This window comes from Bombina bombina, chromosome 11 (genome assembly GCF_027579735.1).
Source record: "Bombina bombina isolate aBomBom1 chromosome 11, aBomBom1.pri, whole genome shotgun sequence".
Lineage (NCBI taxonomy): Eukaryota > Metazoa > Chordata > Amphibia > Anura > Bombinatoridae > Bombina > Bombina bombina.
The window spans coordinates 184411946-184439022 of NC_069509.1; the positions used below are offsets into that span (position 1 = coordinate 184411946).

Consider the following 27077-nt stretch of genomic DNA (forward strand, 5'->3'; position numbering starts at 1 on the left):
CTATAGACTAGTGATAGATCATTAGCACTAGTGAAATAAGGTGCTGCAGATAAGACATTAGGCTTTTCCTATATTGCTATAAAAACTAGTGATAGATACAACAGTAGATAGATAATTTGCACTAGTGAAATAAAGAGCTGTTAAATAAGGTGCTGCGGAAAAGACATTAGGCTTTTCCTATACTGCTATAGACTAGTGATATATCATTTGCACTAGTGAAATAAGTGCTGTCAGACATTAGGCTTTCTCTATACTGCTATAGACTAGTGATAGATCATTAGCACTAGTGAAATAAGGTGCTGCAGATAAGACATTAGGCTTTCCCTATACTGCTATAGACTAGTGATAGATCATTAGCACTACTGAAATAAGGTGCTGCAGATAAGACATTCGGCTTTCCCTATACTGCTCTAGACTAGTGATAGATCATTAGCACTAGTGAAATAAGGTGCTACGGATAAGACATTAGGCTTTTCCTATACTGCTATAGGCTAGTGATAGATCATTAGCACTAGTGAAATAAGTGCTGTCAGACATTAGGCTTTTCCTATACTGCTATAGACTAGTGATAGATCATTAGCACTAGTGAAATAAGGTGCTGCAGATAAGACATAAGGCTTTCCCTATACTGCTATAGACTAGTGATAGATCATTAGCACTAGTGAAATAAAGTGCTGCGGATAAGACATTAGGCTTTTCCTATACTGCTATAGACTAGTGATAGATCATTAGCACTAGTGAAATAAGGTGCTGCAGATAAGACATTAGGCTTTCCCTATACTGCTATAGACTAGTGATAGATCATTAGCACTAGTGAAATAAGGTGCTGCAGATAAGACAGGCTTTTCCTATACTGCTATAAAAACTAGTGATAGATACAACAGTAGATAGATAATTTGCACTAGTGAAATAAAGAGCTGTTAAATAAGGTGCTGCGGAAAAGACATTAGGCTTTTCCTATACTGATACAGACTATTGATAGATAATTTGCACTAGTGAATAAGTGCTGTCAGACATTAGGCTTTTCTTATATTGCTATAGACTAGTGATAGATCATTTGCACTAGTGAAATAAGGTGCTGCGGATAAGACATTAGGCTTTTCCTATACTGCTATAGACTAGTGATAGATACAACAGTAGATAGATCATTTGCACTAGTGAAATAAGTGCTCCAGACATTAGGCTTTTCCTATATTGCTATAGGCTAGTGATAGATTGTTTGCACTAGTGAATTACAGTTTAAGACATTAGGTATTGTCTATACTCATATAGACTAGTTATAATTAGTGAAATGAAGTGCTGTAACACATTAGGCTTTTCCTATACTGCTCCAGAACAGTGATAGATCATTTGCACTAGAGAAATAAAACGCTGTAAGACATTAGGCTTTGCCTATACTGCCTTTAGACTAGTGATAATTTGCAGTACTGAAATAAAGTGCTCTAAGACATTAGGCTTTTCCTACACTGCTGTAGACTAGTGATCATTTGCACTAATGAAATAAAGTGCTGTGGATACAACATTAGGCTTTTCCTATACTGCTATAGACTAGTGATAGATCATTTGCACTAGTGAAATAAGTGCTGTCAGACATTAGGCTTTTCCTATACTGCTATAGACTAGTGATATATCATTTGCACTAGTGAAATAAGTGCTGTCAGACATTAGGCTTTCTCTATACTGCTATAGACTAGTGATAGATCATTAGCACTAGTGAAATAAGGTGCTGCAGATAAGACATAAGGCTTTCCCTATACTGCTATAGACTAGTGATGGATCATTAGCACTAGTGAAATAAAGTGCTGCGGATAAGACATTAGGCTTTTCCTATACTGCTATAGACTAGTGATAGATCATTAGCACTAGTGAAATAAGGTGCTGCAGATAAGACATTAGGCTTTCCCTATACTGCTATAGACTAGTGATAGATCATTAGCACTAGTGAAATAAGGTGCTGCAGATAAGACATTAGGCTTTTCCTATATTGCTATAAAAACTAGTGATAGATACAACAGTAGATAGATAATTTGCACTAGTGAAATAAAGAGCTGTTAAATAAGGTGCTGCGGAAAAGACATTAGGCTTTTCCTATACTGCTATAGACTAGTGATATATCATTTGCACTAGTGAAATAAGTGCTGTCAGACATTAGGCTTTCTCTATACTGCTATAGACTAGTGATAGATCATTAGCACTAGTGAAATAAGGTGCTGCAGATAAGACATAAGGCTTTCCCTATACTGCTATAGACTAGTGATAGATCATTAGCACTTGTGAAATAAGGTGCTGCAGATAAGACATTAGGCTTTCCCTATACTGCTATAGACTAGTGATAGATCATTAGCACTAGTGAAATAAGGTGCTACGGATAAGACATAAGGCTTTCCCTATAGTGATAGATCATTAGCACTAGTGAAATAAGGTGCTGCAGATAAGACATTAGGCTTTTCCTATACTGCTATAGACTAGTGATAGATCATTTGCACTAGTGAAATAAGTGCTGTCAGACATTAGGTTTTTCCTATACTGCTATAGACCAGTGATAGATAATTTGCACTAGTGAAATAAGTGCTGTCAGACATTAGGCTTTTCCTATACTGCTATAGACTAGTGATAGATCATTTGCACTAGTGAAATAAGTGCTGTCAGACATTAGGCTTTTCCTATACTGCTATAGGCTAGTGATAGATCATTTGCACTAGTGAAATAAGTGCTGTCAGACATTATACTTTCCCTATACTGCTATAGACTAGTGATAGATCATTAGCCTAGTGAAATAAGGTGCTGCAGATAAGACATTAGGCTTTCCCTATACTGCTATAGACTAGTGATAGATCATTAGCACTAGTGAAATAAGGTGCTGCAGATAAGACATTAGGGTTTCCCTATACTGCTATAGACTAGTGATAGATCATTAGCACTACTGAAATAAGGTGCTGCAGATAAGACATTTGGCTTTCCCTATACTGCTCTAGACTAGTGATAGATCATTAGCACTAGTGAAATAAGGTGCTACGGATAAGACATTAGGCTTTTCCTATACTGCTATAGGCTAGTGATAGATCATTTGCACTAGTGAAATAAGTGCTGTCAGACATTAGGCTTTTCCTATACTGCTATAGACTAGTGATAGATCATTTGCACTAGTGAAATAAGTTCTGTCAGACATTAGGCTTTCTCTATACTGCTATAGACTAGTGATAGATCATTAGCACTAGTGAAATAAGGTGATGCAGATAAGACATAAGGCTTTCCCTATACTGTGTCATGAATTGGATCTGCTCATTGCCGTGTCGCCGCGGCTCACAGATCCCCTCTGTATCACGTCACGTTGCCTAGCAACGTGACGCGGTATCTGGCTCTCCTCCTGACGTCAGAGTCTCCCTGCCTTCAAATCTCGGCGGGAGATCTGAATTGGCGCCCGTTTGTTTTCTCTGTTCATTCTCCCGGACCGGACCTGTGTGAGTAATTCTTTTTGTCTCCCTTGCCTGAATCCTTGCCTGAATACTCTCTGCCAGTTTGCCTAACCTGCTAATAAGGATTTTATGTTTGTTTACTAACCTGCATACAAGGACATTTGCTTTATCTAACCTGCTTAAAGGAACATTTGCTTTATTCAAACCTGATAAAAGGAATCTCTGTTTGTTTGCTAACCTGCTTAAAGGGACATTTACTTTATCCAAACCTGCAAAAAGGAACCTCAGTTTGTTTACTAAACCTGCTTAAAGGGACATTTGCTTTATCCAAACCTGCTAAAAGGAATCTTTGTTTATTTACTAACCTGCTTAAAGGGACATTTGCTTTATCCAAACCTGCTAAAAGGAATCTTTGTTTATTTACTAACCTGCTTAAAGGGACATTTACTTTATCCAAACCTGCAAAAAGGAACCTCAGTTTGTTTACTAAACCTGCTTAAAGGGACATTTGCTTTATCCAAACCTGCTAAAAGGAATCTTTGTTTATTTACTAACCTGCTTAAAGGGACATTTACTTTATCCAAACCTGCTAAAAGGAATCTCAGTTTGTTTACTAAACCTGCTTAAAGGGACACTTGCTTATTCAAACCTGCTAAAAGGAATCCTTGTTTATTTACTAACCTGCTTAAAGGGACATTTGCTTTATTACTTGCTAAAGGAATTTCACTTAGTTTATTTATCTTCTTAAAAGGACATTTGCTTTCTTCAATCCTGAGTGGGTCACGTCCAGGATATTTCTCAGTGTGCTAGCGTGTGTTTTTTACTTTTCACGCTAGCAGTTGGGTTGAATCCTGAGCTGGTCCTTTACGGCTGACATTACAAACGGGCCATAAAAATGGACCCCACTGAATTATCCATGGCCGTGACCCACCAGGGACAGTTATTGGGATCTCATGCTACCCACTTACAATCCTTGGACGCAAAGTTGGATCAGATAACTATTTTACTTCAGAATATGGCTGCTCCTATACCTCCTAATCCTATTCATTTGGATCCCTCTCCCCCTACGAATCCTACCAATCAGACACAAGCTCAGCTCAGTCCCAGGATACCTCTTCCGGACAAATATGATGGGAATCCTGAGGATTGTAGGGGTTTTTTGAATCAGTGTCGCCTTCATTTTCGGAATAGTCCAGTTCTCTTTGCAACTCCCTCCTCTAGAATCACTTTCCTTATATCCTTAATGAAAGGTAGAGCCTTAGCCTGGGTATCACCTTTGCTTGAAAAGAATGATCCAATACTCCAGGATGTGGATACATTTCTCTCTGTCTTTTCAAATGTCTTCGATAAGCCAGGGAGGTCTGCCGCGGCTGAAGCTTCTCTTCTAGACTTACGACAAGGTGGTCAACCTGTATCTCAATATGCCATTGAATTTCGCACTCTAGCTTCTGAGACTACCTGGAATCAGGGAGCTCTTAGAGCAGCTTTTCGCAAAGGACTCTCTGAACGTCTCAAAGATGAGTTGGTCTATCGTGAAATCCCAGAATCTCTAGAGGCTCTGATAAATCTTTGTATTTGTCTCGATTCCAGATACCGCGAACGCCAACAAGAAAGAGAGAGAAATCAGAAAGCTTCTAATCGTCCTTTTCGTCTGGTACCTCGTATCTCTAACCCTTTAACTCCCGCTTCTCCACCTTCCGATCAGACTGAACCAATGGAAATTGGCACCATTAGATTAACTGAAACTGAACGTCTGAGGAGACGATCTCTTGGACTGTGTTTATACTGTGGCCTTAAAGGACATTTATTAAAAGATTGTCCTACCAGACCGGTAAAAGCCAGGGCTTAACTTCTGTCCAGGGAACTAAGTTAAGCCAAATAGGATCTCATTCCCTCAATAATAAACTTTTTGTTCCGGTTACTCTTCAAATTGGAGGAGACAGGATTCATACTCAAGCTCTTATTGACTCTGGTGCTGGAGGAGTCTTCATCGATTCCACATTTGTAATTACTCACTCTATTCCATTAAGCAAAAAGGAATATTCTATTCCAGTCTCCACTGTTAGTGGAGATCCTTTGGGTCCCGGACTTATCCAGTTTGCTACTAGACCCATTCTCTTTTCTGTTGGAATTCTTCATTCAGAGACAATATGTTTTGATGTAATCTCGACTCCTCAATTTCCCATAATATTGGGTCTTCCCTGGCTCCAGTTACATAATCCTGTATTCTCCTGGACTCAAGGCGAACTCATTTCCTGGGGATATACTTGTCAAAATAGGTGTCTTCAGATTCCCACGAAAGTGCCTCTCACCATTGCTCTCACTATTGACACCTCTGGGTCGTTACCCACACCTTATCAAGATTACGTTGATGTTTTTTCCAAGAAAGAAGCAGAACGTCTTCCCCCACATCGTACTTTTGATTGCCCCATTGATCTACTTCCTGGGGCAACCTACCCTCGTGGCAAGACGTATCCGCTCTCAAGGCCAGAGAATGTTGCCTTAGAGGAATATATCCAAGATAGTTTGGCTAGAGGTTTTATTCGACCTTCCTCTTCTCCTCTTGGGGCTGGTTTCTTTTTTGTGGGAAAGAAGGATGGAGGACTGCGACCTTGTATTGATTATCGGGGTTTGAATCAAATCACAGTCAAGAATAGTTACCCTCTGCCTCTTATTCCTGAACTGTTCACTTATCTTCAAGGAGCTACAATATTTACCAAACTAGACCTTCGTGGTGCTTATAACCTTATTCGCATGCGCAAAGGAGACGAATGGAAGACAGCCTTTAACACTCGATTTGGGCATTATGAATATCTGGTTATGCCTTTTGGGCTGTGTAATGCCCCTGCTGTTTTTCAACACTTCGTCAATGAGATCTTTCGGGATTTTTTGAACTCCTTCGTCATTATCTACCTTGACGATATTTTAATTTTTTCTCACAATTATCAAGATCATGTACACCATGTCAGGAAGGTTTTGCAACGGTTACGAGACAATCATCTATTCGCCAAATTGGAGAAATGTTCATTTCATCAAAAATCCATACCCTTCTTGGGTTATGTAATATCTGAATCTGGATTTGAAATGGATCCGAATAAACTTTCTTCCATTTTGGATTGGCCTAGACCTGATTCTCTTAAGGCTCTACAACGGTTTCTTGGCTTCGCCAATTATTACAGGAAATTTATCAAAGGATTTGCTACTATTACTTCTCCTCTCACGTCACTCACTAGAAAGGGGCAAGATTGTAAAGAGTGGTCCCCAGAGGCTATTAAGGCCTTTGAGTCTCTCAAAAAGGCCTTTTCTTCTGCACCCATACTCCGTCACCCAAATCCGGATTTTCAATTTATCCTAGAAGTGGATGCTTCTTCTGTTGCTGCTGGGGCTGTTCTTTCCCAACGAATACCTGACACGGGTAAGATTCATCCTGTAGGTTTCTTTTCCAAGAAATTTACTTCTTCTGAATTAAATTATGACGTTGGCAATAAGGAATTATTAGCCATCAAGATGGCTCTGGACGAATGGAGGCATTGGTTGGAGGGTACTACCTTTCCATTTTCCATACTCACGGATCATAAAATCTTCTTTATCTCCAAACTGCCAAACGATTGAATTCCAGACAAGCTCGTTGGTCTTTATTCTTTTCACGTTTTAATTACAATATTTCCTATATACCTGGTTCTAAGAATATAAAAGCGGATGCCTTATCCAGGCAGTTTCAATCTACCTCTACTCCAGAATCTGGTACCATACTTCATCCACAAGAAGTCATAGCTCAATTATCAACCTCTTGTTTACAGGAGTTACAGTCTGCTCAAAAGGATCTTCCTTCTTCCTTTAAATCTCCTGACGGTTTATTATTTGTTCCTGAACGTCTCCGTCCTAAGATTCTCCATTGGGCTCATGATAGTCCTCTCTCTGGACATCCTGGCGTCAGTAACACGACTCGGAATCTTAAACAGTATGTCTGGTGGCCTACTCTCTCTCAAGATGTTAAAGATTATGTCTCAGTTTGCACTCAATGTGCTACAAATAAAGCTCCTCGTCAACTCCCTTCTGGTTTACTTCAACCTTTACCCATTCCTCACCAGCCTTGGACCCATCTATCTATGGATTTTATTACAGACCTTCCTCTTTCTGCCGGAAACAACACTATTTTAGTGGTGGTTGACAGGTTTACGAAGTCTGCCCATTTCATTCCTTTGCCTGGTCTTCCATCTGCCAAGGGACTTTCTGAGCTTTTCCTTTTGCATATCGTGAGATTACATGGTTTTCCTTTGGACATCGTCTCCGATAGAGGGGTACAATTTGTTTCTCGGTTCTGGAAATGGCTCTGCAAACATTTTGGCACTACAATCTCTTTATCAACCTCTCATCATCCACAGTCTAATGGTCAAACCGAGAGAGTAAACCAATGTCTGGAGACTTACCTTAGACATTATGTGGACCATCATCATTCTAATTGGACTCGTTATCTTCCTTTAGCGGAGTTGGCCCATAATGCTCGTTACAATTCATCTCTTCAGTCTTCTCCCTTTTTTGCAGCTTATGGATTTCAACCCAGAACATTTCCTCTGTATACTTCCTCTTCTGAAAATCCTGCTTCTGATCAAACTGCTCGGAGATTAACTCGACATTGGCGTAAAATACGTGATCTTCTTTCCAAAGCTTCTAAAAGATACAAGTTTTTTGCTGATCGCAGACGGAAGAAGGCTCCTAATTTTCGTCCTGGAGACAAGGTGTGGATTTCTACTCGTCACCTTCATCTCAAACAACCTTCTATCAAATTGGGGCCTCGATATGTGGGTCCTTTCCGAATACTGGGTCAAGTTTGTTCTACTGCATATCGAGTTGCTCTTCCCAAGACTCTCAAAGCTCACCCTGTGTTCCATGTTTCTCTCCTGAAACCGGTGAAATCTAATAGATTTTCTAAATCTCTGCCCAAACCTCCGCCTCTCTTGGTACAGGGACAGCCTGAGTTTGAGATTGCTCACATTCTGGATTCCAAACTTCGTGGCAAGAAACTATACTATCTCATCCATTGGAAGGGTTATCCGGTCACGGAACGGACTTGGGAACCAGCCCGGCATGTTCACGCCCCTGCTTTGATTAAAGCCTTTCACAAAGCTTATCCTGCTAGGCCTGGTCCTGTCCCCCGGAGGGGTCCTTGAGAGGGGGGTGCTGTCATGAATTGGATCTGCTCATTGCCGTGTCGCCGCGGCTCACAGATCCCCTCTGTATCACGTCACGTTGCCTAGCAACGTGACGCGGTATCTGGCTCTCCTCCTGACGTCAGAGTCTCCCTGCCTTCAAATCTCGGCGGGAGATCTGAATTGGCGCCCGTTTGTTTTCTCTGTTCATTCTCCCGGACCGGACCTGTGTGAGTAATTCTTTTTGTCTCCCTTGCCTGAATCCTTGCCTGAATACTCTCTGCCAGTTTGCCTAACCTGCTAATAAGGATTTTATGTTTGTTTACTAACCTGCATACAAGGACATTTGCTTTATCTAACCTGCTTAAAGGAACATTTGCTTTATTCAAACCTGATAAAAGGAATCTCTGTTTGTTTGCTAACCTGCTTAAAGGGACATTTACTTTATCCAAACCTGCAAAAAGGAACCTCAGTTTGTTTACTAAACCTGCTTAAAGGGACATTTGCTTTATCCAAACCTGCTAAAAGGAATCTTTGTTTATTTACTAACCTGCTTAAAGGGACATTTGCTTTATCCAAACCTGCTAAAAGGAATCTTTGTTTATTTACTAACCTGCTTAAAGGGACATTTACTTTATCCAAACCTGCAAAAAGGAACCTCAGTTTGTTTACTAAACCTGCTTAAAGGGACATTTGCTTTATCCAAACCTGCTAAAAGGAATCTTTGTTTATTTACTAACCTGCTTAAAGGGACATTTACTTTATCCAAACCTGCTAAAAGGAATCTCAGTTTGTTTACTAAACCTGCTTAAAGGGACACTTGCTTATTCAAACCTGCTAAAAGGAATCCTTGTTTATTTACTAACCTGCTTAAAGGGACATTTGCTTTATTACTTGCTAAAGGAATTTCACTTAGTTTATTTATCTTCTTAAAAGGACATTTGCTTTCTTCAATCCTGAGTGGGTCACGTCCAGGATATTTCTCAGTGTGCTAGCGTGTGTTTTTTACTTTTCACGCTAGCAGTTGGGTTGAATCCTGAGCTGGTCCTTTACGGCTGACATACTGCTATAGACTAGTGATAGATCATTAGCACTAGTGAAATAAAGTGCTGCGGATAAGACATTAGGCTTTTCATATACTGCTATAGACTAGTGATAGATCATTTGCACTAGTGAAATAAGTACTGTCAGACATTAGGCTTTTCCTATACTGCTATAGACTAGTGATAGATCATTTGCACTAGTGAAATAAGTGCTGTCAGACATTAGGCTTTTCCTATACTGCTATAGACTAGTGATAGATCATTTGCACTAGTGAAATAAGTGCTGTCAGACATTATACTTTCCCTATACTGCTATAGACTAGTGATAGATCATTAGCCTAGTGAAATAAGGTGCTGCAGATAAAACATTAGGCTTTCCCTATACTGCTATAGACTAGTGATAGATCATTAGCACTAGTGAAATAAGGTGCTGCAGATAAGACATTAGGCTTTCCCTATACTGCTATAGACTAGTGATAGATCATTAGCACTACTGAAATAAGGTGCTGCAGATAAGACATTCGGCTTTCCCTATACTGCTCTAGACTAGTGATAGATCATTAGCACTAGTGAAATAAGGTGCTACGGATAAGACATTAGGCTTTTCCTATACTGCTATAGGCTAGTGATAGATCATTTGCACTAGTGAAATAAGTGCTGTCAGACATTAGGCTTTTCCTATACTGCTATAGACTAGTGATAGATCATTTGCACTAGTGAAATAAGTGCTGTCAGACATTAGGCTTTTCCTATACTGCTATAGACTAGTGATATATCATTTGCACTAGTGAAATAAGTGCTGTCAGACATTAGGCTTTCTCTATACTGCTATAGACTAGTGATAGATCATTAGCACTAGTGAAATAAGGTGCTGCAGATAAGACATAAGGCTTTCCCTATACTGCTATAGACTAGTGATAGATCATTAGCACTAGTGAAATAAAGTGCTGCGGATAAGACATTAGGCTTTTCCTATACTGCTATAGACTAGTGATAGATCATTAGCACTAGTGAAATAAGGTGCTGCAGATAAGACATTAGGCTTTCCCTATACTGCTATAGACTAGTGATAGATCATTAGCACTAGTGAAATAAGGTGCTGCAGATAAGACAGGCTTTTCCTATACTGCTATAAAAACTAGTGATAGATACAACAGTAGATAGATAATTTGCACTAGTGAAATAAAGAGCTGTTAAATAAGGTGCTGCGGAAAAGACATTAGGCTTTTCCTATACTGATACAGACTATTGATAGATAATTTGCACTAGTGAATAAGTGCTGTCAGACATTAGGCTTTTCTTATATTGCTATAGACTAGTGATAGATCATTTGCACTAGTGAAATAAGGTGCTGCGGATAAGACATTAGGCTTTTCCTATACTGCTATAGACTAGTGATAGATACAACAGTAGATAGATCATTTGCACTAGTGAAATAAGTGCTCCAGACATTAGGCTTTTCCTATATTGCTATAGGCTAGTGATAGATTGTTTACACTAGTGAATTACAGTTTAAGACATTAGGTATTGTCTATACTCATATAGACTAGTTATAATTAGTGAAATGAAGTGCTGTAACACATTAGGCTTTTCCTATACTGCTCCAGAACAGTGATAGATCATTTGCACTAGAGAAATAAAACGATGTAAGACATTAGGCTTTGCCTATACTGCCTTTAGACTAGTGATAATTTGCAGTACTGAAATAAAGTGCTCTAAGACATTAGGCTTTTCCTACACTGCTGTAGACTAGTGATCATTTGCACTAATGAAATAAAGTGCTGTGGATACAACATTAGGCTTTTCCTATACTGCTGCAAACTAGTGATAACTTGCAGTAGTGAAATAAAATGCTGTGGATAAGACATTAGACTGCCTACACTGCTACAGACTAGTGATAGATAATTTGCAATAGTGAAATAAAGTGCTGTGAATAAAGCAGAATAGTGATGATTTGCACAAGTGACATAAAGTGCTGTGAATAAAGCAGACTAGTGATGATTTGCACAAGTGACATAAAGTGCTGTGGATAAAGCAGACTAGTGATGATTTGCACAAGTGACATAAAGTGCTGTGGATAAAACAGACTAGTGATGATTTGCACAAGTGACATAAAGTGCTGTAAATAAAACAGACTAGTGATGATTTGCACAAGTGACATAGAGTGCTGTGGATAAAGCAGACTAGTGATGATTTGCACAAGTGACATAAAGTGCTGTGGATAAAGCAGACTAGTGATGATTTGCACAAGTGACATAAAGTGCTGTGGATAAAACAGACTAGTGATGATTTGCACAAGTGACATAAAGTACTGTGGATAAAGGAGACTAGTGCACAAGTGACATAAAGTGCTGTGGATAAAGCAGACTAGTGATTTGCACAAGTGACAAAGTGCTGTGGATAAAGCAGACTAGTGATGATTTGCACAAGTGACATAAAGTGCTGTGGATAAAGCAAACTAGTGATGATTTGCACAAGTAAAATAAAGTGCTGTGAATAAAGCAGACTAGTGATGATTTGCACAAGTAAAATAAAGTGCTGTGGATAAAGCAGACTAGTGATGATTTTCACAAGTGACATAAAGTGCTGTGGATAAAGCAGACTAGTGATGATTTGCACAAGTAACAAAGTGCTGTGAATAAAACAGACTAGTGAATGATGCTTTGCACAAGTGACATAAAGTGCTGTGAATAAAACAGACTAGTGAATGATGCTTTGCACAAGTGACATAAAGTGCTGTGGATAAAGCAGACTAGTGATGCTTTGCACAAGTGACATAAAGTGCTGTGGATAAAGCAGACTAGTGATGATTTGCACAAGTAAAATAAAGTGCTGTGGATAAAGCAGACTAGTGATGTTTTGCACAAGTGACATAAAGTGCTGTGGATAAAGCAGACTAGTGATGCTTTGCACAAGTGACATAAAGTGCTGTGAATAAAGCAGACTAGTGATGCTTTGCACAAGTGACATAAAGTGCTGTGAATAAAGCAGACTAGTGATGATTTGCACAAGTGACATAAAGTGCTGTGAATAAAGCAGACTAGTGATGATTTGCACAAGTGACATAAAGTGCTGTGAATAAAGCAGACTAGTGATGCTTTGCACAAGTGACATAAAGTGCTGTGGATAAAGCAGACTAGTGATGCTTTGCACAAGTGACATAAAGTGCTGTGAATAAAGCAGACTAGTGATGATTTGCACAAGTGACATAAAGTGCTGTGAATAAAGCAGACTAGTGATGCTTTGCACAAGTGACATAAAGTGCTGTGAATAAAGCAGACTAGTGATGATTTGCACAAGTGACATAAAGTGCTGTGGATAAAGCAGACTAGTGATGATTTGCACAAGTAAAATAAAGTGCTGTGAATAAAGCAGACTAGTGATGATTTGCACAAGTGACATAAAGTGCTGTGGATAAAGCAGACTAGTGATGATTTGCACAAGTGACATAAAGTGCTGTGAATAAAACAGACTAGTGATGATTTGCACAAGTGACATAAAGTGCTGTGAATAAAGCAGACTAGTGATGATTTGCACAAGTAAAATAAAGTGCTGTGAATAAAGCAGACTAGTGATGATTTGCACAAGTAAAATAAAGTGCTGTGGATAAAACAGACTAGTGATGATTTGCACAAGTAAAATAAAGTGCTGTGAATAAAGCAGACTAGTGATGATTTGCACAAGTAAAATAAAGTGCTGTGGATAAAGCAGACTAGTGATGATTTGCACAAGTGACATAAAGTGCTGTGGATAAAGCAGACTAGTGATGATTTGCACAAGTAACAAAGTGCTGTGAATAAAACAGACTAGTGAATGATGCTTTGCACAAGTGACATAAAGTGCTGTGAATAAAACAGACTAGTGAATGATGCTTTGCACAAGTGACATAAAGTGCTGTGGATAAAGCAGACTAGTGATGCTTTGCACAAGTGACATAAAGTGCTGTGGCTAAAGCATACTAGTGATGCTTTGCACAAGTGACATAAAGTGCTGTGGATAAAGCAGACTAGTGATGCTTTGCACAAGTGACATAAAGTGCTGTGGATAAAGCAGACTAGTGATGATTTGCACAAGTAAAATAAAGTGCTGTGGATAAAGCAGACTAGTGATGCTTTGCACAAGTGACATAAAGTGCTGTGGATAAAGCAGACTAGTGATGCTTTGCACAAGTGACATAAAGTGCTGTGAATAAAGCAGACTAGTGATGATTTGCACAAGTGACATAAAGTGCTGTGAATAAAGCAGACTAGTGATGCTTTGCACAAGTGACATAAAGTGCTGTGAATAAAGCAGACTAGTGATGATTTGCACAAGTGACATAAAGTGCTGTGGATAAAGCAGACTAGTGATGATTTGCACAAGTAAAATAAAGTGCTGTGAATAAAGCAGACTAGTGATGATTTGCACAAGTGACATAAAGTGCTGTGGATAAAGCAGACTAGTGATGATTTGCACAAGTGACATAAAGTGCTGTGGATAAAGCAGACTAGTGATGATTTGCACAAGTGACATAGTGCTGTGAATAAAACAGACTAGTGATGATTTGCACAAGTGACATAAAGTGCTGTGAATAAAGCAGACTAGTGATGATTTGCACAAGTAAAATAAAGTGCTGTGAATAAAGCAGACTAGTGATGATTTGCACAAGTAAAATAAAGTGCTGTGGATAAAACAGACTAGTGATGATTTGCACAAGTAAAATAAAGTGCTGTGAATAAAGCAGACTAGTGATGATTTGCACAAGTAAAATAAAGTGCTGTGAATAAAGCAGACTAGTGATGATTTGCACAAGTAAAATAAAGTGCTGTGGATAAAACAGACTAGTGATACTTTGCAGAAGTGACATAAAGTGCTGTGGATAAAGCAGACTAGTGATGATTTGCAGAAGTGACATAAAGTGCTGTGGATAAAGCAGACTAGTGATGATTTGCAGAAGTGACATAAAGTGCTGTGAATAAAGCAGACTAGTGATGATTTGCACAAGTGACATAAAGTGCTGTGGATGAAACAGACTAGTGATGATTTGCACAAGTGACATAAAGTGCTGTGGATAAAGCAGACTAGTGATGATTTGCACAAGTGACATAAAGTGCTGTGAATAAAGCAGACTAGTGATGATTTGCACAAGTGACATAAAGTGAGGTGAATAAAGCAGACTAGTGATGATTTGCACAAGTGACATAAAATGCTGTGGATGAAACAGACAAGTGATGATTTGCACAAGTGACATAAAGTGCTGTGGATAAAGCAGACTAGTGATGATTTGCACAAGTGACATAAAGTGCTGTGGATAAAACAGACTAGTGATGATTTGCACAAGTGACATAAAGTGCTGTGGATAAAGCAGACTAGTGATGATTTGCACAAGTGACATAAAGTGCTGTGGATAAAGCAGACTAGTGATGATTTGCACAAGTGACATAAAGTGCTGTGAATAAAGCAGGCTAGTGATGATTTGCACAAGTGACATAAAGTGCTGTGAATAAAGCAGACTAGTGATGATTTGCACAAGTGACATAAAGTGCTGTGGATAAAGCAGACTAGTGATGCTTTGCACAAGTGACATAAAGTGCTGTGGATAAAGCAGACTAGTGATGATTTGCACAAGTAAAATAAAGTGCTGTGGATAAAGCAGACTAGTGATGATTTGCACAAGTGACATAAAGTGCTGTGGATAAAGCAGACTAGTGATGATTTGCACAAGTGACATAAAGTGCTGTGGATAAAGCAGACTAGTGATGATTTGCACAAGTGACATAAAGTGCTGTGGATAAAGCAGACTAGTGATGATTTGCACAAGTGACAAAGTGCTGTGAATAAAACAGACTAGTGAATGATGCTTTGCACAAGTGGATAAAGCAGACTAGTGATGATTTGCACAAGTGACATAAAGTGCTGTGGATAAAGCAGACTAGTGATGATTTGCACAAGTGACATAAAGTGCTGTGGATAAAGCAGACTAGTGATGATTTGCACAAGTGACATAAAGTGCTGTGAATAAAGCAGACTAGTGATGATTTGCACAAGTGGAATAAAGTGCTGTGAATAAAGCAGACTAGTGATGATTTGCACAAGTGACATAAAGTGCTGTGGATAAAGCAGACTAGTGATGCTTTGCACAAGTGACATAAAGTGCTGTGAATAAAGCAGACTAGTAATGATTTGCACAAGTGACATAAAGTGCTGTGGATAAAGCAGACTAGTGATGCTTTGCACAAGTGACATAAAGTGCTGTGGATAAAGCAGACTAGTGATGATTTGCACAAGTAAAATAAAGTGCTGTGAATAAAGCAGACTAGTGATGATTTGCAAAAGTAAAATAAAGTGCTGTGGATAAAGCAGACTAGTGATGATTTGCACAAGTGACATAAAATGCTGTGAATAAAGCAGACTAGTGATGATTTGCACAAGTGACATAAAGTGCTGTGGATAAAGCAGACTAGTGATGATTTGCACAAGTGACATAAAGTCCTGTGGATAAAGCAGACTAGTGATGATTTGCACAAGTGACATAAAGTGCTGTGGATAAAGCAGACTAGTGATGATTTGCACAAGTGACATAAAGTGCTGTGAATAAAGCAGACTAGTGATGATTTGCACAAGTAACATAAAGTGCTGTGAATAAAGCAGACTAGTGATGATTTGCACAAGTAAAATAAAGTGCTGTGGATAAAGCAGACTAGTGATGATTTGCACAAGTAAAATAAAGTGCTGTGGATAAAGCAGATTAGTGATGATTTGCACAAGTGACATAAAATGCTGTGAATAAAGCAGACTAGTGATGATTTGCACAAGTGACATAAAGTGCTGTGGATAAAGCAGACTAGTGATGATTTGCACAAATGACATAAAGTGCTGTGGATAAAGCAGACTAGTGATGATTTGCACAAGTGACATAAAGTGCTGTGAATAAAGCAGACTAGTGATGATTTGCACAAGTAAAATAAAGTGCTGTGGATAAAGCAGACTAGTGATGATTTGCACAAGTAAAATAAAGTGCTGTGGATAAAGCAGACTAGTGATGATTTGCACAAGTGACATAGAGTGCTGTGAATAAAGCAGACTAGTGATGATTTGCACAAGTGACATAAAGTGCTGTGAATAAAGCAGACTAGTGATGATTTGCACAAGTGACATAAAGTGCTGTGGATAAAGCAGACTAGTGATGATTTGCACAAGTGACATAAAGTGCTGTGGATAAAGCAGACTAGTGATGCTTTGCACAAGTGACATAAAGTGCTGTGGATAAAGCAGACTAGTGATGATTTGCACAAGTGACATAAAGTGCTGTGAATAAAGCAGACTAGTGATGATTTGCACAAGTAAAATAAAGTGCTGTGGATAAAGCAGACTAGTGATGATTTGCACAAGTGACATAAAGTGCTGTGGATAAAGCAGACTAGTGATGATTTGCACAAGTGACATAAAGTGCTGTGGATAAAGCAGACTAGTGATGATTTGCACAAGTGACATAAAGTGCTGTGGATAAAGCAGACTAGTGATGATTTGCACAAGTGACATAAAGTGCTGTGGATAAAACAGACTAGTGATGATTTGCACAAGTGACATAAAGTGCTGTGGATAAAGCAGACTAGTGATGATTTGCACAAGTGACATAAAGTACTGTGGATAAAGCAGACTAGTGATGATTTGCACAAGTGACATAAAGTGCTGTGGATAAAACAGACTAGTGATGATTTGCACAAGTGACAAAGTGCTGTGGATAAAACAGACTAGTGATGATTTGCACAAGTGACATAAAGTGCTGTGGATAAAGCAGACTAGTGATGATTTGCACAAGTGACATAGAGTGCCGTGAATAAAGCAGACTAGTGATGATTTGCACAAGTGACATAAAGTGCTGTGGATAAAGCAGACTAGTGATGATTTGCACAAGTGACATAAAGTGCTGTGGATAAAGCAGACTAGTGATGATTTGCACAAGTGACATAAAGTGCTGTGGATAAAGCAGACTAGTGATGATTTGCACAAGTGACATAGAGTGCCGTGAATAAAGCAGACTAGTGATGATTTGCACAAGTGACATAGAGTGCTGTGGATAAAGCAGACTAGTGATGATTTGCACAAGTGACATAGAGTGCTGTGGATAAAGCAGACTAGTGATGATTTGCACAAGTGACATAAAGTGCTGTGGATAAAGCAGACTAGTGATGATTTGCACAAGTGACATAAAGTGCTGTGGATAAAGCAGACTAGTGATGATTTGCACAAATGACATAAAGTGCTGTGGATAAAGCAGACTAGTGATGATTTGCACAAGTGACATAAAGTGCTGTGAATAAAGCAGACTAGTGATGATTTGCACAAGTAAAATAAAGTGCTGTGGATAAAGCAGACTAGTGATGATTTGCACAAGTAAAATAAAGTGCTGTGGATAAAGCAGACTAGTGATGATTTGCACAAGTGACATAGAGTGCTGTGAATAAAGCAGACTAGTGATGATTTGCACAAGTGACATAAAGTGCTGTGAATAAAGCAGACTAGTGATGATTTGCACAAGTGACATAAAGTGCTGTGGATAAAGCAGACTAGTGATGATTTGCACAAGTGACATAAAGTGCTGTGGATAAAGCAGACTAGTGATGCTTTGCACAAGTGACATAAAGTGCTGTGGATAAAGCAGACTAGTGATGATTTGCACAAGTGACATAAAGTGCTGTGAATAAAGCAGACTAGTGATGATTTGCACAAGTAAAATAAAGTGCTGTGGATAAAGCAGACTAGTGATGATTTGCACAAGTGACATAAAGTGCTGTGGATAAAGCAGACTAGTGATGATTTGCACAAGTGACATAAAGTGCTGTGGATAAAGCAGACTAGTGATGATTTGCACAAGTGACATAAAGTGCTGTGGATAAAGCAGACTAGTGATGATTTGCACAAGTGACATAAAGTGCTGTGGATAAAGCAGACTAGTGATGATTTGCACAAGTGACATAAAGTGCTGTGGATAAAGCAGACTAGTGATGATTTGCACAAGTGACATAAAGTGCTGTGGATAAAACAGACTAGTGATGATTTGCACAAGTGACATAAAGTGCTGTGGATAAAGCAGACTAGTGATGATTTGCACAAGTGACATAAAGTACTGTGGATAAAGCAGACTAGTGATGATTTGCACAAGTGACATAAAGTGCTGTGGATAAAACAGACTAGTGATGATTTGCACAAGTGACAAAGTGCTGTGGATAAAACAGACTAGTGATGATTTGCACAAGTGACAAAGTGCTGTGGATAAAACAGACTAGTGATGATTTGCACAAGTGACATAAAGTGCTGTGGATAAAGCAGACTAGTGATGATTTGCACAAGTGACATAGAGTGCCGTGAATAAAGCAGACTAGTGATGATTTGCACAAGTGACATAAAGTGCTGTGGATAAAGCAGACTAGTGATGATTTGCACAAGTGACATAAAGTGCTGTGGATAAAGCAGACTAGTGATGATTTGCACAAGTGACATAAAGTGCTGTGGATAAAGCAGACTAGTGATGATTTGCACAAGTGACATAGAGTGCCGTGAATAAAGCAGACTAGTGATGATTTGCACAAGTGACATAGAGTGCTGTGGATAAAGCAGACTAGTGATGATTTGCACAAGTGACATAGAGTGCTGTGGATAAAGCAGACTAGTGATGATTTGCACAAGTGACATAAAGTGCTGTGGATAAAGCAGACTAGTGATGATTTGCACAAGTGACATAGAGTGCTGTGGATAAAGCAGACTAGTGATGATTTGCACAAGTGACATAGAGTGCTGTGGATAAAGCAGACTAGTGATGATTTGCACAAGTGACATAAAGCCCCCTGTGCCCCCCTCTCTGTCACACAAGCTGTCACTGGCCCCGGGCTAGTAAGAGAGGACAATACAGCACTGACATCTGCTGCTTTTCCCGGCCAGTAACTCGCTCCCCTGACCGACTAAAGAACAGCCGGGCAGAGGCGCACACGGAGCCGGGCGGACAGAGAGCCAGCGGGGAGGAGGAGTGTGCGAGGGGCCGGGCTGCGGCGGCCTCATGCTCTCATTATCTCTCCTCCCTCCTCTTGCTGCCCCATGCGGATGTGACATTTCACCAGCCGCCATTTTGAGAGCCTGGCGTCTGCACACACACAGACTGCGAGCCGCGGCGAGAGCGGACACAGTGTGACAAGGAGGCGGGCCCAGCACACGTAGCGCCCCGCAAGCCGGCACACAGCGCCGCGGTCACCGCTTCGGATGCGGCTTTAGAGGGCAGGAGATAACTCAGGCCGCAGGGCCCGGGTGATCCGACCAATGAGAAGGGGGAGGCGGCCGCAGTTGAGCAGCACAGGCGGCCCATTAACCGTCACTCCGCCCGCCTGCCTCGGGAAGGCCTAGGTGTCCGCAGTCCCTCCCTTATTAGCCGCCGCCGAGATTGGGCGAATAGCGAGCAAATACGTCCGCGTATCTCTGCCGCCGGCTCCCTCCGCCGCCCTCCCTCCCCCCCCTACTGCCAAGGCCCAGCACAGGCCGCTCATCGCCCCGTCCCCCACGCCGGGCGCGCAACCTACAGGAAACACCGAGGCCGCGGAGGCCCAGCCCAGAGATATGAACCATCATCAGCAGCAGAAAGCCGGGGAGCAGCAGCTCAGCGAGCCCGAAGATATGGAGATGGAAGGTAACGTTACTAACGACCCAGAGGTTTATTGTTTACACTCAGTGGTCCTGACAGCATCCTCAGCATCACCTGCCGGGGAGGGGACCGGTCAGTTGCCAGTCAGGATGGAAACCCTCTAGGATGCTTATGCTCTCATGTGCCCCTTAGGATGCTCACTCAGGTACCCACTGGTTAGGGTGCCCCTTAGGATGCTCACCCTCTCTCAGGTACCCACTGGTTAGGGTGCCCCTTAGGATGCTCACCTCTCAGGTGCCCACTGGTTAGGGTGCCCCTTAGGTTGCTCACCCTCTCAGGTGCCCATAGGACAGGGTGCCCCTTAGGATGCTCACCCTCTCAGGTACCCGCTGGTTAGGGTGCCCCTTAGGATGCTCACCCCCTCTCAGGTGCCCATAGGTTGCTCACCCTCTCAGGTATCCACTGTTTAGCTTGCTCCTTAGGTTGCTCACCCTCTCAGGTACCCACTGGTTAGGGTGCCCCTTAGGTTGCTCACCCTCTCAGGTACCCACTGGTTAGGGTGCCCCTTAGAATGCTTACCCTGTAAGGTGCCAATAGAATGTCCACCCTCCATGATGTCCACAGGTTAGGGTGCCCCTTAGGATGCTTACCCCCTCTCAGGTGCCCACAGGGCAGGGTGTCCCTTAGGTTGCTCACCCTCTCAGGTATCCACTGGTTAATGTGCCCCTTAGGATGCTTACCCTGTCAGGTGCCAATAGAATGTCCACAGTTTAGGGAGCCCCTTAGGATGCTTACCCCCTCTAAGGTTCCCACGGGGCAGGGTGCCCCTTAGGTTGCTCACCCTCTCAGGTATCCACAGTTTAGGGAGCCCCTTAGGATGCACACCCTCTCTGGTGCCCACTGGTTATCATGCTCATCCTTTTTGGTGCCAACTGATTTGTGTGCCCCTTAGGATATGCATCCTCTCAGGTACTTGCTGGTTAGGATGCTCACCCTCAGCCCACCGGTCAGGATGCTCATCCTCTCAGGTACCCGCTGGTTAGGGCGCACCTTAGGATTCTCACCCTCTGCATTAGTGTTCTCTTTTGGATGCTTTATCCCCCCAAGCATATATTTGATATGGGTGTTTATTAGGTTGCTCACCCCTACATGTATCCACTGGTTAGGGTACCCCTCAAGAGGCTCATTCACTTAGTAACATACTCATTAGGTTCCCCTAAGGGGGCTTAACTGCTGGTACCCACTGCTTAGGATGTCATATAGGAAACTTATTTTTTTTTTGTACCCTCTGGTTTGGGTGCCTTATTATTATTATTATTATTATTATTATTATTATTATTATTATTATTATTATTATTATTATTATTATTATTATTATCTCAGATATCCACTGGTTTGGGTGCCCTTTAAAAAGTTCCTCATGTACCCATTGTTTAGAATGCAGTTTAAAATGCACATCTCAGGCACCAACAAAAATATACCTTTTTAAGGATGCTAATTTCACCAGGTTTTAGAATACTTATCTGCTCAGGCACCATTTGGTTACGATCTCCTACATCATGCTGATTTCCTCAGGTTCCCAAAAGCTAGGATGCAGTTTAGAATTCTCACCTCATCAGATGCTCATGTCAGGATGAAGTTTAGATTACCCACCTAATCAGGTTGCCCTCCAAGATTCTTCCCCCTTATACCTAGGAGTAGGGTGCTCTCTGGGATGCTCACCCCCATGTTCTCACTTGTTTGGCTGTCTCTAAGGACTCTCAATTCTTCTAGTACCTACAGTTTAATGCACCCTTCAGTATTCTCACCCCCTCAAGTATACTCTGATACCCTTCAAGGTACCCACTGACAATGGTGTCTTTAACTGTTCACTCCATTAAGTACCAACTGGTTAGATTTCCCCTAAAGCTAATTTTCTCCTTCAGGTACTCCCTTTTTAAAGTCCTTCAGGATTCTCACCCCTCATCTATATATCAGATTAGGGCAACCACCACAATGCTTATTCCCTGAGGTACCCACTGGGAAGGGTAAACACTAGAGTGCTCACACCTTCAGAAATTAACTAATTAGTGCACGTTGCAGGAATTCTTACCTTCCCAGGTACTCTTTGATTATGGTACCCTCTCAGGCACCCATAAGGGATGTCCCTTAGGACCTTCATGTACCCAGGTAATAGTGTCATGCAGGTTTGCACGGGTTAACATGCCTTCAGGGTGCTCGTCCCTGGGTACCCACTGGCTATGTGTCCCCTAGTGTAATTCAGTATAATATTATGGTAATATTAGTATTCTTGTTATTGTTGAGGCCTGCTATGTGCTGTAAGAGGGAGTACACAGAATAGTGTCTGAGATGCTCACTCCCAGGCATTTCAGGGTGTGGACGTGTTCTTGGAGACACAAACCTTAGAATTTTTAACTTTTACATTTCAAACATTTGTCAACTCCTTTTTATTTTGTGTGTGTTGGTAAACTCACCCTCATACCCCTTTTATTGGTTAATCACCCTCTCTGTTATTCCACTGGTAAGGTTTCCCCTAAGGATTGAACCCTCCCAAATCCTACTACTTAATAAGATTTTTTTCAGTATGGTCACAACCCCAAGTGCCCTGCACCCCTCTGTGTTCATTCCCATAGCTGATTCTCACTTGAAATATACGGGGATGTTTTGTTTCATAACCTTTGATGCACTCTTATAAAGTAAGCTTTCAGCCTAGTTGCATTTGCAGGGTTACTGGAGTTGTCGGAGGACACTGACTAATAACACTATATGATGAGCATTTAACCCATTCTGTACTGTGGGCTTAATTCTAAAGATTCCCTGCAGGGGCACTAGTCCGGGGCATTATGTTGTAGAAGCAAGTGTTTGAGAGATTCTAGTTTAAAATGAAATGTATTTTCAAATAACCTTCAAGCTACATGTTTGTTACCCTTGGCATGGCCGAATCTTTATCTGCAGTGGCATACTTGCATATCCTCCATAAACTAGCTGTATCTTTATCTAGAACTCATTGTGCACGTGTGGAACTTTGAGTTTCCTTGATAAAACAAAAATGCTATAAAGAAAATATTTTTACATTATAATTTCCCTTTTAAAGTGTTTGAATAGAGACCCAAGTAAACAGTGTACTGTTGGTAAAGTCTGGTAAGGTGAGTGCCAAGTTAAATGGAAGGAAATGGTTCTGAAGATTCAGTGCATTCCCTTGGGGTTTTATTTGATGGACGGGTACTCTAGGTTCAGTTTAGTTATGGAGGGGGAGAGATCTGTTTGGGTCAGGTTTTATGCACGTCTGTGGCCTGAGCCTATGTGACGATTTCTTCCTTTGGAGGACTGGATAGGTGTCTGGGTCTAGGGGTATTTCTGGTCCCTTTCTGTCAGGAGGTATGACGGGTGTTTGAGGGCTCAGCTCAGGAAGCTTGATTCCAGCCTCAGTGTACAGTACCTTGCTGGGCAGATCAAGTGATGCCAGGGCTGGGCTGTCACTCCAGCAGCTGGCTGAGTGTGGCCTGACTCGCATTGCATGATGCACAGTCATCTTGCCAGAGGAGGGGGCTCAGTACTGAGAAGCCTGCACTAGATCCTGGCTACATGATACACGGCCCCCCTACAGCTGCTTCCTTGGGGTGTGCAGAGTTGTCATGGATACTACATATTATTATAATAGGGCTGTTTGGTAGCAGAATTACTGTCTGCATATTGCAATTGTTAATTAGTAATCCACTAGCTAATTGCATCGATGTCTGTGTACAGCTAAAGCTATCTGTATAGGTGCTGCTCATGGGAGCTGCCATATTTATTTAAAGGGGCACTACTTATAAATAAACCTGTCTGTTTTATATTGCTGCTCGTTGTGTTATTTTAAAATAATTTTACATTTTAAGATTTCTCTTTTTCAGTAACTACTTATTTTGTTTTGGGAGTTGGAATGCAGTGAAAGTCTTTTAGCAGTGTGCTATCCTAATTTGAAATCAAAAGTTTTCTAGTATTCCTACATTCCTGATTTCACCACAATTCTATTTACGTTTTTGCTGTTCCAAATATAATTACTGGCTGCACTTAAGTGACATTTGTGAATTTTAATAAACTATTTTAAATGTATTTATACAAACTTTTGTTTGTTTTGTTACTGCACTTATCTTGTCTTTATACAAATGTCCTCCGCTACTCAAGTTCTGTCTGGTTCCTAAGTTTCATATGCATTTACCAACGCCTCCCTTCAAATTATAATTATTTATTTTTCACAGGTGATTACTTTTTGTTCCCCATTTTTTTTTTTCTCCCCAACTAAAGATTGATTTATTTTAGCAAATAGAGGGATTTCAAACAATATGATCCTGTTCTGGGTTAATTTAGTATGTTAGTTTCTAGTAAAGAACATTACCACAGTGCCCCTCTAAAGTGTGTGTGTGTGTTTTTTTTTTTTTTTTTTTTTTTTTTTTTTTTTACCCCCCCGGTTACCTTCTCTTAATTTGCTTACTGCTAGTGGCTGGGAAAAGGGAATGTTATGTGGACAGTGCCACTCTATAGCATGGCTTCTATAATCAGAGTTGGTGACACCTCTGGCATCTTTTGACCATTTTGGGAAGTACTCAAGTATTTGAGTCAGCAAAAATCAGCAAGAAACCAGATATCATTGGTTTTATATAGATATGTAGAACAATCCAGTAGGAGCCAGCCGTAACATGGTCAGTTCTATATAGATATGTAGAATAATCTAGTAGGAGCCAGAAGTAAGATGTTCGGTTCTATATAGATATGAAGAATAATCCAGTAGGAGCCAGAAGTAAGATGTTAGGTTCTATATAGATATGAAGAATAATCCAGTAGGAGCCAGAAGTAAGATGTTAGGTTCTATATAGATATGTAGAATAATCTAGTAGGAGCCAGAAGTAAGATGTTCGGTTCTATATAGATATGAAGAATAATCCAGTAGGAGCCAGAAGTAAGATGTTAGGTTCTATATAGATATGAAGAATAATCCTGTAAGAGCCAGAAGTAAGATGTTAGGTTCTATATAGATATGAAGAATAATCCTGTAAGAGCCAGAAGTAAGATGTTCGGTTCTATATAGATATGAAGAATAATCCTGTAAGAGCCAGAAGTAAGATGTTCGGTTCTATATAGATATGAAGAATAATCCAGTAGGAGCCAGAAGTAAGATGTTAGGTTCTATATAGATATGAAGAATAATCCTGTAAGAGCCAGAAGTAAGATGTTAGGTTCTATATAGATATGAAGAATAATCCAGTAGGAGCCAGAAGTAAGATGTTAGGTTCTATATAGATATGAAGAATAATCCAGTAGGAGCCAGAAGTAAGATGTTAGGTTCTATATAGATATGAAGAATAATCCTGTAGGAGCCAGAAGTAAGATGTTAGGTTCTATATAGATATGAAGAATAATCCTGTAGGAGCCAGAAGTAAGATGTTAGGTTCTATATAGATATGAAGAATAATCCTGTAGGAGCCAGAAGTAAGATGTTAGGTTCTATATAGATATGAAGAATAATCCTGTAAGAGCCAGAAGTAAGATGTTAGGTTCTATATAGATATGAAGAATAATCCAGTAGTAGCCAGCCGTAACATGGTCAGTTCTATATAGATATAAAGAATAATCCAGTAGGAGACATTTACTTTTCACTTTTTCAGACGCTATATAAGTTTCTTTTTAAGTTTACACCTACTTTGAATTGTTTATATTAAATCAGGTGATTTGGGACCGGATTTGCATGATATAGTGCTGAGCTTATTTATCCCTAGATTGATGGCATTTGTTATATGAATTCATGTCACTTACCTGTTTGCACAATTTTGTAGTGGATCGCTTTCTATGTGTAAGGCTGTGTCCTGTTACTGATATAGTCTCTTGTCCTTTTTTTTTTTTTTTTTAATTAATTGGAATATGTACCAAATTCAACCTCTAAGTATATATCTGTTAAGTGTGGACTAGTGAAAGTCTTTTAGCAGTGTGCTATCCTAATTTGAAATCAAAAGTTTTCTAGTATTCCTACATTCCTGATTTCACCACAATTCTATTTACGTTTTTGCTGTTCCAAATATAATTACTGGCTGCACTTAAGTGACATTTGTGAATTTTAATAAACTATTTTAAATGTATTTATACAAACTTTTGTTTGTTTTGTTACTGCACTTATCTTGTCTTTATACAAATGTCCTCCGCTACTCAAGTTCTGTCTGGTTCCTAAGTTTCATATGCATTTACCAACGCCTCCCTTCAAATTATAATTATTTATTTTTCACAGGTGATTACTTTTTGTTCCCCATTTTTTTTTTTCTCCCCAACTAAAGATTGATTTATTTTAGCAAATAGAGGGATTTCAAACAATATGATCCTGTTCTGGGTTAATTTAGTATGTTAGTTTCTAGTAAAGAACATTACCACAGTGCCCCTCTAAAGTGTGTGTGTGTGTGTGTTTTTTTTTTTTTTTTTTTTTTTTTACCCCCCCGGTTACCTTCTCTTAATTTGCTTACTGCTAGTGGCTGGGAAAAGGGAATGTTATGTGGACAGTGCCACTCTATAGCATGGCTTCTATAATCAGAGTTGGTGACACCTCTGGCATCTTTTGACCATTTTGGGAAGTACTCAAGTATTTGAGTCAGCAAAAATCAGCAAGAAACCAGATATCATTGGTTTTATATAGATATGTAGAACAATCCAGTAGGAGCCAGCCGTAACATGGTCAGTTCTATATAGATATGTAGAATAATCTAGTAGGAGCCAGAAGTAAAATGTTCGGTTCTATATAGATATGAAGAATAATCCAGTAGGAGCCAGAAGTAAGATGTTAGGTTCTATATAGATATGAAGAATAATCCAGTAGGAGCCAGAAGTAAGATGT

General features: G+C 40.1%; 1 protein-coding gene across 1 annotated transcript in view; it reads left to right on the forward strand.

Moving 5' to 3' along the window:
- Positions 1-19695: 19695 nt before the first annotated feature.
- Positions 19696-27077, forward strand: part of USP7 (ubiquitin specific peptidase 7) — a 345176-nt gene continuing 337794 nt past the window's right edge. Inside the window, exon 1 of the mRNA XM_053694268.1 lies at positions 19696-20266. Coding sequence (XP_053550243.1) covers positions 20197-20266 — 70 coding nt within the window. The 5' untranslated portion in view covers positions 19696-20196. The remainder of the gene's footprint in view (positions 20267-27077) is intronic.